The sequence below is a fragment of the Natator depressus genome, chromosome 3 (assembly GCF_965152275.1).
Source record: "Natator depressus isolate rNatDep1 chromosome 3, rNatDep2.hap1, whole genome shotgun sequence".
NCBI classification, from domain to species: Eukaryota; Metazoa; Chordata; order Testudines; family Cheloniidae; genus Natator; species Natator depressus.
Genome location: NC_134236.1, coordinates 9,536,523 through 9,549,796, shown reverse-complemented (window position 1 = coordinate 9,549,796; position 13,274 = coordinate 9,536,523). Strand labels below are relative to the sequence as shown.

Sequence of the window (13,274 nt, the reverse complement as noted above, 5' to 3'; positions counted from 1 at the left end):
TTGGCAACACAACATGGCTTCTAACCCACCAGTGGGAGTGGCGAACAACAGCCTAACTCCAATCCTCCCTCTGAAACTGACAACAATGGAACCAGACGATGAGCCCAAAGCATTCCTAGTAATGTTCAAGAGGGTCGCCATGGCAGCCTATTGGCTGGTGGAGAGCTGAGTGGTCCTGATTGCCTCATACGTGAAAGGGGTGGCCCAGGCCGATACTGAAGCCTTGATGCGATGGCTGCGCAGGACTATTCCCCACTCAAGGCAGCCATCTTAGATGCTTTTGTCATCTCAGAGGAGACCCAATGCAGAGGGTACGGCAGGAGAGATTTTCGGCCAGAGCCTGACCCAGGACAATAACCCAGACTTTAAAGGAACATTGCTGGTGGTGGTTCCAGCCCTAGGAAATAACAGGAGTACAGGTGGTGGAAAGGTTCATGTTGGAGAAGATTCAACAAACTTCTCCACCTGGAATACAGGACTGGGTGGTCCGATACCAACCAGAGACACTGTAAGAAGCAGTGACACTGACTAAGAATTACGTGCTGTCTGCTGGGCCTATCCAAGAAACACCAAGGAGGGACCTGGGCCAACCACAGCCAAATCAGATGACCAGAGGAAGAGTGAGGAGAGGAGGTACAAGAGAAATCTGGCTTCCCAATCCAAGGAGGGATGGCCAAGTGAGCAGAGACTGCCCTCGGGGGTTGAGCCCCACAGAGAGATGAGACAGGAGGGAGGTTCCAGTCCGGCGAGAGGCTCCTCCATGGAAACACCACTGAATTTGGGAGCACAAGCAGGTAAGGCCCCTTTACTGGCTGGTGTCATGTGTGGGCAACCAGGCCACTTCCGATGGGATTGCCCATATGTGGACTGCAGCTATGGTCAGGTCTGGAGGATGGAACCCAGAACTCACAAGAAGGGACTGTAAAAAACTAGTGGTCCCAGTGCAGGTTAAAGGGGTCAGAATGCAAGGCTTAATAGCTTCGGGGTGTAGTCAAACAGAGGTCAGAGAATACCTGCCAGGGGTTGAGGATGGGCCATTGGGTACCATTTTTCTACAATGTGTCCATGGGGATGTGCACCTCGTACCCTATGAGATAGGTAGAGTTACCAGTGTGGAACCACGCTGACATGGCCTGCGTGGGGGTGGCCACCAACCTAGCCTACCCTGTGACAATTGGGCAGGACTGGAAGTTCTTTTGAGAATGGATAGAGGAGGGGCAAGGGAAGGCTCTGGAGGGAAAAAGAGGGGAGTCTGTGGACTCGATAGCAGGAGACCCTCAGGGAATGGTTGGGCTGAGGGAGGATAATGACTGCAGGAAGGAACATCCACATCCCCTGTTAATGGTCCTACTCCTACTGACACCCCATGAGGACTTGAGCCAAGGATCCACATACTCCCCTCCCCCAACATCGACCTGCTCTTGAGCCAAGTTGACTTGACTGAAGAAAAACAAAGTGATTTGATGCTGAGCCAAACCTACAAGCAGCTCACCCGGGTCAACGATGAAGTAAAGGACCCACTGCAACCAAAACTATGGCCACACTTTGAATTGTAAGGGGAAAAAGTACACCGAGCAGTGACAGACCCTCAGACTGGGGAGGTCAGGATGCACCTCATCGTCCCCAGGTGCTTCTGAAGGGAGGTGTTGAAGCTGGCCCAAGTGATATCTCGCGGAGGAATCAGCGGGCAGGAAAAAAGTCTTGAAAGTCATGAGCTTTTATTGGCCTGGTGTCCACAAGGAAGTGTGGGACGATTGCACTTCATATGCTCCAAATGTCAGTGGATGAGCCCAAGGAAGGGTGGACGAGCCTTCTAGTGCCCCTTCCTGTGGTGGGAACCCCATTCGAAAGTGTAGGAATGGATTTAATAGCCCCCCGGGAAAGAGCATGGCAGGACACCAATAGGTCTTAGTGATCACGGATTATGTCATGTGCTATGCCAGGGCACTATCCCTCCGATCCACAGAGGTGACAGTTGTTGCTGCAGCGCTTACAAAAGTATTTGCTCAAATAGGCATCCCCAAAGCAATAATCACTGACTCAGGAACCAATTTCATGTTCAGATTAGTGAGGAAGGTGTGCAGTTTACTAGAAGTCAAAGCCTTAGGAACTTCTGTCTACCACCCACAGACCGATGGCTTAAACCCTTGAAGGGGATTGTGGGCGGGGGCAGGGTCTCCCATCTAGTGGTTAGCACTCAAGGTGGCAGTCACTCTTGATGGGTGAGTCCTTGGGCAGCAACTCTGCCTGATGGGTACGGTTCATGGGTGGGGTAGAGGCACCTGGGCCTTGCCACTTTACCGGGTTCTGACTCAGGGAGGTTGATTTGGCTGCTCACTTGGTGGCATCTTGCATCAGCCTCAAGTCAGCTTCCCTGGGTCATTTCCTCTTTCTGCATCCCAGCCAGCTGCTGTCCATCCCTGGGGAGCACTACCTTCCAGGCTTCCAGCCCTGGTCCCAGTCTCCAGGCCAGGGCTCCCTGTTCCCTGGCTCGGTGTGAGGGTCGTGTCCTTCCCTGGAGCTCCCAAAGCACCTCCTTCTCCCTGGCTGTCAGCCTCTGACTGAGCTGTGTGGCTGCCTTTTAAAACCTTCCTCCAACCCAAGCATGCTACATAGGGGTGAAGGGGTGAGGCCTCCTGAGCCTAGAGTTACTCCTTAACCCTCTCCTGTCCACTGAGGGGTTTATACACCCCGTCACAGAGATGTTAAAAAAGTTTGTGACCGTTGTCCTTCATTACTAGGACCAGCTCAAGCCTCCCCTGAGGTTTGCTTTCCAGGAAGTTCCACAAGTCTCTATGGGATTCTTCACATTTGAGTTATTGTATGGAAGACAGCCCCAAGGGATATTAGACCTGATGTGCTAAACATGGGAGAGAAAAGATTCAAGAACCGCCAACTTGTTGCAGTATTGCTCACAAAACTGGGTGATTGGGCAACAAAATGGCGGATGAAATTCAGTGTTGATAAATGCAAAGTATTGCACAGTGGAAAACATAATCCCAACTCTACATACAAAATGATGGAGTCTAAATTAACTGTAGAAAGAGATCGTGGAGTCATTGTGGATAGTTCTCTGAAAACATCTGCTCAATATGCAGCAGCAGTCAAAAAAGCTAACAGAATGTTAGGAGCCGTTAGGAAAGGGATTGATAAGACAGTAAATATCATAATGTATGTATATAAACCCATGGCATCCCAACACCTTGAATACTGCATGCAGTTCTGGTTACCCCATCTCAAAAAAGATACATTAGAATTGGAAAAGGTACAGAGAAGGGCAACAAAAATGATTAAGTGTATGGAATAGCTTCTGTATGAGGAGAGATTAAAAGACTGAGACCATTCATCTTGGAAAGAGATGACTAAGGGGGGGATATGATAGAGGTCTATAAAATCATGAGTGGTGTGGCGAAAGTGAATAAGGAAATGTTATTTAGTCTTTCACATAACACAAGAACCAGGAGTCACCCAATGAAATTAATAGACAGCAGGCTTAAAACAAACAAAAGGAAGTACGTATTCACACAACACACAGTCAACCTGTGGAATGCATTGAAGATGTGAAAGCCAAAAGTATTATGGGGTGCAAAAAAGAACTAGTTACATTCATGGAGCAACCCAATGCTCTGAGTGTCCCTCGCTTCTGATTGCCAGAAGCTGGGACTGGACAACAGGGGATGGATGACTCGATTGCCTGTTCTGTTCATTCCCTCTAAAGCACTTGGCATTGGCCACTGTCTGAAGTAAGGATACGAGGCTAGATGGACCACTGGTCTACCCACTATGGCCCTTCTTAAGTCCTTATGTTCTTAAATGTACCAACTCCCTTATTATCTAAAACCTGCCATCAACTTTCACCCAAAACTCCAATTGATTTCTTCTGGCGTTCCCTGCATGGATCAGTGGCAGGGTTTGGTGCTACATTTTAGCTCTGGACTCTATCAATGAAACTTTCCTAATCACGGCTCTTTTGATCTAAAGAGATGTCCCCCTGTTGGGAATTGTGTAGTACATGCAATTTCTGCTGAAGTCAGTGGAGGTTGAAGATGCCCATTGACTTCAATGAGAGCAGAGTTAGGCCAATACTGAGTTGAGGATAGACCAAAATCCTATCTTAAATGGCATTCCTGACCAGTGTTAGGAGTTAATGTACATCATGGGATGCCAGATGATGCTCTTTTCTGCTGACAGATACATATCAAACAGTTCCCATCCTGCCATACCTAGATCCCCCATCTAGAAATACAAACACTATGTGTGTGGGGGTGAATGCGCAGGGGGTCACAGACAGATCAAAAGGGTTCATTCACAAACATGCAGAACACGGACCCTGACCCCTAAGCTTGACCCCAGAATGCCAATCCCAGATGCCTATTGCAGAGCACCTTGCGATGGCTTTGGGAATGGTGATCAGGGGAGACATTCAGGGCACCTATGGGCAGCTACTCTCCATCCATAATATATGGTGATTGCTTCCAAAATAAGCTGCATCCCCTCCCCCAACCCACCCACTCCCCAAACACCTCCCCCCAAAACTTGAACTTTTTTTGCAGCATGCCTGGAAGAGACTTTTATCTTTTGGGTTAAAGATTATCTAGAACTGGTGTTACAGAAATGACATGTACACTACCAGGAACTCCCGGTGCTCGACAAGCACTGTCAGAAGGAAACTGAATTCAGCCCTTAAGGAAGGCTGAGTCAGGAGGGAGGTAATTGTGATGGGTCCCCTCACTCCTTCGGGGTGCCACTTGGAACTGGGGTACCCACTGAGCCCGCCTGACCCACCAGCCTGGGCTCCCTTTAACTGTACTGCTGTGACAAGCTGCAGACACGCTCCTGGTCTCACAGTTTCATCAGCACACATACAGATAGGGACATACCCAGCTGTTGTAACATGCAAACTGGCTTTCTGACTAGCCTCTGCATGGGAAGGCTTCAGCTAAGGAACTGCTCAGATACTCAAGTGCACACCCCCCTCTGGAGGGCAAACCTAAAATTGTACTGTCTTGCGCTGCACAGAGAACTGTACAGTGTAAGCTCATGAAATTCACCCCCTCCCTCAATGTGGAGAGGAATATACACAGCTTTCTGCCCCAGTTATAATTTATACACACACTGGTTTTAGACAAAACAAAAGCAAGTTTATTAACTACAAAAGATAGATCTTAAGTGATTATAAAGAATAGCAAACAGATCAAAGCAGATTACCCAGCAAATAAAACAAACACGCAATCTAAGATTAAGATAGTAAAGAAACTGGTTACAAGTAGAAATTTCTCACCCTAAATGTTGTTTTAGGCAGATTGCAGAGGTTCTTGGAGGCCAGCTGCACTTGCCTGCAGCTTAAAACTTCAAATATTTCATTCACAGGCTAGACAACCTTCCAGCATGGACTCAGTCCTTCTCCCCTCGTTCAGTCTTTGTTTCTTAGGTGTTAACAGCAGTCATTGTGGGTGGGGATTCAATGAAGAACCAACCTGATTTTGTCACTCCCCTGCCTTAAATAGGCTTTATATATGGTGGGAATCTGTTGTCTTCCAGTGTGATTCCCACCCTCAGCCAGTGGAAAAATACTAATATTATCATGGTGTCCAGCATCGGGTGACTTGATCACATGACCCTACAGCTATAACTCAGAGTCTGTTTGCAGCATCCCCAGGAAGGCTTTCCCGGTGAAAGATTAGCATCTTCTAAAACCTATTGTTCTTCCTAATGGCCCTTCCAGCCAGCAATCTAGGCCTTGTGTACACTGCCACTTTACAGCGCTGGTAGCTACTCCCCTCGTGGGGGTGGGTTTTTTAAGGCGCTGCACTGGTGCCGTGACTACACAGGCATGTTGAAGCACTGCCATGGCAGCACTTTAACCTTGCTAGTGAGGACATACCCCTAGACTTATTGCATTCTGTCCAGTGGGCGTTCCCCAGGTGTAAACACATTTGTAATAGCTGTACAGACAATATTCCTAACTTCAGATACAAAAATGATACATGTATACAAATAGAATAATCATATTTAGTAAATCATAACCTTTCCAATGATATCTCACATGACCCATCTTGAATAAAATACATCATAATTATGTCATACTCATATCACAATAATATCTCTATGAAGAATATGTCACAGTAACAATTGGAGCATTTGGTCTAAGTAGGTTTGGAGCATTTGTAACAATTTGTAACACAGTAACAATTGGAGCATTTGGTCTCAACCTTTTCCATACTAGGTTGTCCTTGCCATTTACCAATATGGGAAGGGCCAGATGGTCATCCCCCCCGGCCTCCTAGATTGAAAACCCCTAGTCTAAGGCAAGAGAGCAGTCTAAAAAGTGCTCCAAGGAAGGGGGCATAAGCCAGTGTGGACATGGGGAAAATTAAAGCCCTTGAGGTATGCTCACTAGTGGCTGTCCTTTTCGCCCTTCTGCAGCACGTTCTTTCTCCAGACCCATATACAGCTGCCACCATCTCTTCTTTCTGTCTACTTGCTTTCCTGTCTCCTCTTGTTTTTTCTCGTTGTCTTTTCTTTTGTCGATTTCTCTCTCTTTCTATTTGTGGCTCTACTTGTTTTTTGTCCTCCTGCTCCCCTACCACATTCCCCCATTCACTAGGATACATGTCGCTCTGGATGGGAACAACCAGTGGTGTCCCCTGCATGACTGAGCTGAATATCACAGAAAAAGAGACGCTTGAGTGGGCAGGATACTGTGTGAGCCTATAACCATGTACTTGTCAGCGGCTTCCCTGGATGGCTACTCTAGTGGCCAAGGCATGACCAGGGATAAAAGGCAGGTGGCGTTCAGATGCCTACCTGCTGCTTTCCCCACAACAGACGCATGTTTGAAGGGGACAGCACTACAGCGGATCTGGGGCTCATGCAATATTCCATGGCTGCTCCTCAGGGAAGCTCTGCTCCGAGCCCACTCTTACTTAGCCCACCACAACTTTGGGGTGGGAGTACCACTGTCTGTGTAGGGAAACAGTGATATAAGCCCCAGTGCTAGGGATAGCTAAAGGAGAGTGAGCTTGCCCTTCAAAGTCGGTAGGTCCAGAGTTCTGTTCCTCCTGCAGCATATATGCCATATAATCAGTGGCCTCTGCTTGTGGCCACCAGTCCACTCTGCCAGCTTCTGTTTACAGAGACAAGGGGGTGAGATAATATCTTTTATTGGACCAACTTCTGTTAGTGAGAGAGACAAGCTTTCAAGCTACACAGAGCTCTTCTTCAGGTCTGGGAAAAGTGCTTACAGATACGTAGAGTATCTGATAAATTCATGGACTAGATAAACTAGAACTAGATAAATTCATGGAGGATAGGTCCATCAATGGCTATTAGCCAGGATGGACAGGGATGGTGTCCCTAGCCTCTGTTTGCCAGAAGCTGGGAATGAGCGACAGAGGATGGATCACTTGATGATTACCTGTTCTGTTCATTCCTTCTGAAGCACCTGGCACTGGCCACTGTCGGAAGACAGGATACTGGGATAGATGGACCTTTGGTGTGACCCAGTAGGACCATTCTTATATATGTTCTAGTGTCACAGCTAAATATAAAATCAAACAGATAGGTTAGCATTAGCACGTGTCTGTAAGGGACCATTCAAGGTGAAGTGGCCCATGAACACCCCTGTAGTCACAGGGCAAAAAGGGGGGGTTAGAGGGTTACAGATGTTGTACTCAGCCACAAACCCAGCATCTTTATTAAGACCATGATTTTTAGTAAAAAGAAAAGGAGTACTTGTGGCACCTTAGAGACTAACCAATTTATTTGAGCATACATCCGATGAAGTGAGCTGTAGCTCACGAAAGCTTATGCTCAAATAAATTGGTTAGTCTCTAAGGTGCCACAAGTACTCCTTTTCTTTTTGCGAATACAGACTAACACGGCTGCTACTCTGAAACCTATGATTTTTAGTATCTAGCAAAGTTATTAATTTAAACTGCCAGGCTTGTCTTTTGAAAGTGTTGTGCAGGTTTCCTTTAGGGATGAGGACTGATAGATCAGATATAAACAGAACGATCGCTCTGTGAAAAGTGTTCACCCACAGGCGAGAGGGTTTTTTTTGTCTTTTATCTTTTTCCTGTGTGAGTTCATTCATGAGCGTAGCTATGGTCTGGTTTCCCCCACATAGTCGTTAGTGGGGCATTTAGGGTATGTCTGCCCAGCAACTAGACACCTGTTGCTGGCCTGGGCCAGCTGACAGGCTCAAGGGGTTCAGGCTGCGGGACTGTTTCATTGCTGTGTAGACTTCCAGGCATGGCTGGAGTCTGAGCCCTGGGACCCTCCCACCTTGCAGGGTCCTAGAACCTGGGCTCCAGCCCAAGCCCAGAAAGCTACACAGCAATGAAGGAGCCCCACAGCCTGAGCCCATGTCAGCTTGCAAAGGCCAGCCACAGGTTTCTAATCATAGGCACTGACTTCCTCTCTACCCGGGGGGTGCTTGATCTCCCGCCCCCGACCCAGGCCCACCCCCACTCCACCCCTTCCTCCAAGCCCTCACCCCACCCCACGTCTTCCTGCCCCTGCTTCGCCCCAGGCCCACTCCACCCCTTTCCCCAAACCCCCGCCCCAGCCCCGCCTCAACCCCTGGGAGGCGCTGGGAGGGAAGGGGAGGAGTTGATCTGTGGGGCCGCCGGCAGGCGGGAGGCACTGGGGGCAGGGGCGGTGCTTGGCTGCCAGTGCATGCTAAGCACTGCTAATTTTTTTCCATGGGTGCTCCAGCCCTGGAGCATCCACAGAGTCGGTGCCTATGTGTCTAGTTGCTGTGTAGACATACCCTATGTGCATTGTATGAGGTACACCACATTATGATAGGCATGGGTAGGACCCCTGGATCTTGAAAGGTAGTATTGTGAGGGTGTTGATCATTATAGCAGTGAAGATATGTTTGTAGGTTTTGCATCTGTTGTTCTGGCATCTGGTGCCTCCTTGAGTTGATATGTCCTGGCCTGTGGGAAGTTGGCTTCTGATGATGAGCTTGGAGAGGTTGCAGGGTTGTCTGAAGGCCAGAAGAGGGGGTTTAGGAAAGATTTCTTTCAGGATCAGTTCCCCATTGAATATGTTGAAGCTGTCTGATGATACCCCATAAGGGGTTCCAGTGTAGGGTGGAAGGTGACAGCTAGGGGTGTGTAGTTAGAGGAGGTTTTATTTCTGTATTGAAGCAGGTTTTCTCAGGGTATTTGGGTGGCCTGTTCCACGATGCTATCTATTTCTCTGGTGCAATGTCCTTGTTTGGTAAAGGTGTTTTGAGTGTGTTAAGGTTTGTATCCTGGACTTTCTTCAGAGCATATTCTGTGGTATCTGAGTGCCTGGATGTAGATAACAGATTTCTGTGTGTGTTTGAGGTGGTTTCTGGATCTATGAAGCTAGGGATGGTGATCCAAGGGTTTCTTGTATGTAGCTGTCTGTAGGCATAGGCGCTGACTCCATGGGTGCTCCGGGGCTGGAGCACCCATGGGGAAAAATTAGTGGGTGCTCTGCACCTACCGGTAGCCAAGCTCCCCTCCCACCCCACCTCACCTCCTCCCCTGGCTCCTCCCCTGAGCGCGTCGCGTCCCCGCTCCTCCGCCTACCTCCCAGCGCTTGCCGCCACCAAACAGCTGTAGCAAGCTCTGGGAGGGAGTGGGGCGGAGCTGGAACGTGGCACGCTCAGGGGAGGAGGCGGGAAAGAGGCGGGGCTGGGGCGGGGATTTGGGGAAGGAGTCGAATAGGGGCAGGGAGGGGGCAGAGTTTGCGCAGGGACTTTGGAGAAGGGGTCGGAATGGAGGTGGGAGGGGGCAGGGGTGGAGTCCCAGCAGGGCCGGGGTCAGAGGGGGGGTTGAGCACTCACGGGCGCCATTAGAAGTCGGCGCCTGAGTCTGTAGGGTTCCATTGTTGAAGATGATTGTGGTGTCCAGGAAGTTGATGCTAGTATGGGACTGTTCCAGGGAGAGTTTAGGATGGGTGATGGTTGTTGACATTGTGGGGGAAATCAATGAGGAAGTTTAAGTTGTCTATCCAGAGGATGAAAATATCATTGATGTATCTGAAGCATATCATTGATTTAGTGGTGCATTTGTCCAGAAAATTATTCTTCAAAGTGGCCCATGAAGAGGTTGGCATACTGGGGAGCCATCCTAGTACCCATCCAACAACAAATACTTTCTCCAAACCATGGGAACAGCCCTGGGTACTAGGATGGCTCCCCAAGAAACACTTGCCTTACCACATCTACCTTCATAGATACTTCTGATACTTTTCTCTCTTCCTCGGTCCTAAGTTCCAGGCATCCTTTGCCCCTCTCTCCCAGTCTCCTGCCCCTTTACACCAGTTTCCAGCTGTTATCCCCTTCTCTTCAACCGTACAGTTAATATATTTATGGAGGAATCAGGATTTGAGCTGCTCTTGCCAATTTAAATACTTTGCTGCCACCTAGTGCTGAGTTAATATTATTAAACACCCAATCTGGTAAATAGATAAAAGTGTATATTAACTTTAAAATGTGGAGGTCTTCTTTGGTGAACTCAGTCATGATTGGTTTATGAATAAAGATTAAAAGCTGTATATATGGATAATTAGCTGTTGGACCACTGAGGAGCTGAAGGTAGCAATATGACTGCATGCAAGAATCTGAAGGCTGTAGATACCTAAGATAGAGAGGAATTGTTTAGCATAGTAAAAGGGGTTTGTCTCTTTCTTGTTCTACAGCTGATAGCACATGAGGCCCCAATTTCAGTTGAGGCTCCATAGCTCAGTGGTTTGAGCATTGGCCTGCTAAACCCAGGGTTGTGAGTTCCATCCTTGAGGGGGCCATTTAGGGATCTGGGCCAAAAATTGGGGAATGGTCCTGCTTTGAGCAGGGGGTTGGACTAGATGACCTCCTGAGGTCCCTTCCAGCCCTTATATTCTATGATTCTATGTTACAATAAATAGTAAGAATAATAATAAGTAATCAGACAGACTGGAAAGAATTTAAGACAGGGAAATTTTAAACTCAATATCAGGAACCAATAGGTATTAATGGTGAGATCTAGATAATGCAATATTCTCCCAGGTGAAATAGTGGAAACCTCATTGCATGAGTTAGTCAGAATGCACTTGAATAAAACCCTGGCAAATCGACTGTAAAGAACATCCCTGCATTGACCACCAGGCATTAGATGGCACCTAATATGTCTTTTTCACCTCCAGCATCTCTGCATCTGTTGTGTAACTGTAAACCTGCCATGGGCCTAATCCTGCACCCACTGAAGTCAGTTATAATAAATCCATGTGCTGCTTCAGACGCAATCAGAACCACCTGCCTCTTTGTGGGGAGAGAGACCAGCTTTCCCTGGAAATCAGAAGACGCAAGTGGTGCAGCAGTGGCAGACAACTTAGCCCTGGTCTACACTAGGACTTTAGGTCGAATTTAGCAGCATTGAATCGATGTAAACCTGCACCCGTCCACACGATGAAGCCCTTTATTTCGACTTAAAGGGCTCTTAAAATCGATTTCCTTACTCCACCCCTGACAAGTGGATTAGTCCTTAAATCAGCCTTGCCGGGTCGAATTTGGGGTACTGTGGACACAATTCGACGGTATTGGCCTCCGGGAGCTATCCCAGAGTGCTCCATTGTGACCGCTCTGGACAGCACTCTCAACTCAGATGCACTGGCCAGGTAGACAGGAAAAGAACCGCGAACTTTTGAATCTCATTTCCTGTTTGGCCAGCGTGGCAAGCTGCATGTGACCATGCAGAGCTCATCAGCAGAGGTGACCATGATGGAATCCCAGAATCGCAAAAGAGCTCCAGCATGGACTGAACGGGAGGTACAGGATCTGATCACTGTATGGGGAGAGGAATCCGTGCTATCAGAACTCCGTTCCAGTTTTCGAAATGCCAAAACCTTTGTCAAAATCTCCCAGGGCATGAAGGACAGAGGCCATAACAGGGACCCGAAGCAGTGCCGCGTGAAACTTAAGGAGCTGAGGCAAGCCTACCAGAAAACCAGAGAGGCGAACGGCCGCTCCGGGTCAGAGCCCCAAACATGCCGCTTCTATGATGAGCTGCATGCCATTTTAGGGAGTTCAGCCACCACTACCCCAGCCATGTTGTTTGACTCCTTCAATGGAGATGGAGGCAACATGGAAGCAGGTTTTGGGGACGAAGAAGATGATGATGATGAGGAGGTTGTAGATAGCTCACAGCAAGCAAGCAGAGAAACCGGTTTTCCCGACAGCCAGGAACTGTTTCTCACCCTGGACCTGGAGCCAGTACCCCCCGAACCCACCCAAGGCTGCCTCCTGGACCTGGCAGGCGGAGAAGAGACCTCCGGTGAGTGTACCTTTTAAAATACTATACATGGTTTAAAAGCAAGCATGTGAAAGGATTACTTTGCCCTGGCATTCGCGGCTCTCCTGGATGTACTCCCAAAGCCTTTGCAAAAGGTTTCTGGGGAGGGCAGCCTTATTGCGTCCTCCATGGTAGGACACTTTACCACTCCAGGCCAGTAACACGTACTCGGGAATCATTGTACAACAAAGCATTGCAGTGTATGTTTGCTCGCGTTCAAACAACATCCGTTCTTTATCTCTCTGTGTTATCCTCAGGAGAGTGAGATATCATTCATGGTCACCTGGTTGAAATAGGGTGCTTTTCTTCAGGGGACACTCAGAGGTGCCCATTCCTGCTGGGCTGTTTGCCTGTGGCTGAACAGAAATGTTCCCCACTGTTAGCCGCGGGGAGGGGGGGGAGGATTGAGGGGGTAGCCACGCGGTGGGGGGAGGCAAAATGCTACCTTGTAATGAAAGCACATGTGCTTGTTAACAGCAAAGTTTACCCTGAAAGACTGTAGCCAGTGTTTTATAAAATGTGTCTTTTTAAATACCGCTGTCCCTTTTTTTTTCTCCACCAGCTGCATGTGTTTCAATGATCACAGGATCTTCTCCTTCCCAGAGGCTAGTGAAGATTAGAAAGAAAAAAAAACGCACTCATGATGAAATGTTCTCTGAGCTCATGCTGTCCTCCCACACTGACAGAGCACAGACGAATGCGTGGAGGCAAATAATGTCAGAGTGCAGGAAAGCACAAAATGACCGGGAGGAGAGGTGGAGAAGGCTGGCATTCAATAAATTTTAAAGTTGTAAACTTTTAAAGTGCTGTGTGGCATTTTCCTTCCCTCCTCCACCACCCCTCCTGGGCTACCTTGGTAGTCATCCCCCTATTTGTGTGATGAATGAATAAAGAATGCATGAATGTGAAGCAACAATGACTTTATTGCCTCTGCAAGCGGTGATCGAAGGGAGGAGGGGAGGG

General features: G+C 48.3%; 1 protein-coding gene across 1 annotated transcript in view; it reads left to right on the top strand.

Moving 5' to 3' along the window:
- Nucleotides 1-10,073: 10,073 nt before the first annotated feature.
- ELP3 (elongator acetyltransferase complex subunit 3) overlaps nucleotides 10,074-13,274 on the top strand; it is a 150,192-nt gene continuing 146,991 nt past the window's right edge. Inside the window, exon 1 of the mRNA XM_074947397.1 lies at nucleotides 10,074-12,293. Within this exon, the coding sequence (XP_074803498.1) occupies nucleotides 11,711-12,293 (583 nt within the window). The 5' untranslated portion in view covers nucleotides 10,074-11,710. The remainder of the gene's footprint in view (nucleotides 12,294-13,274) is intronic.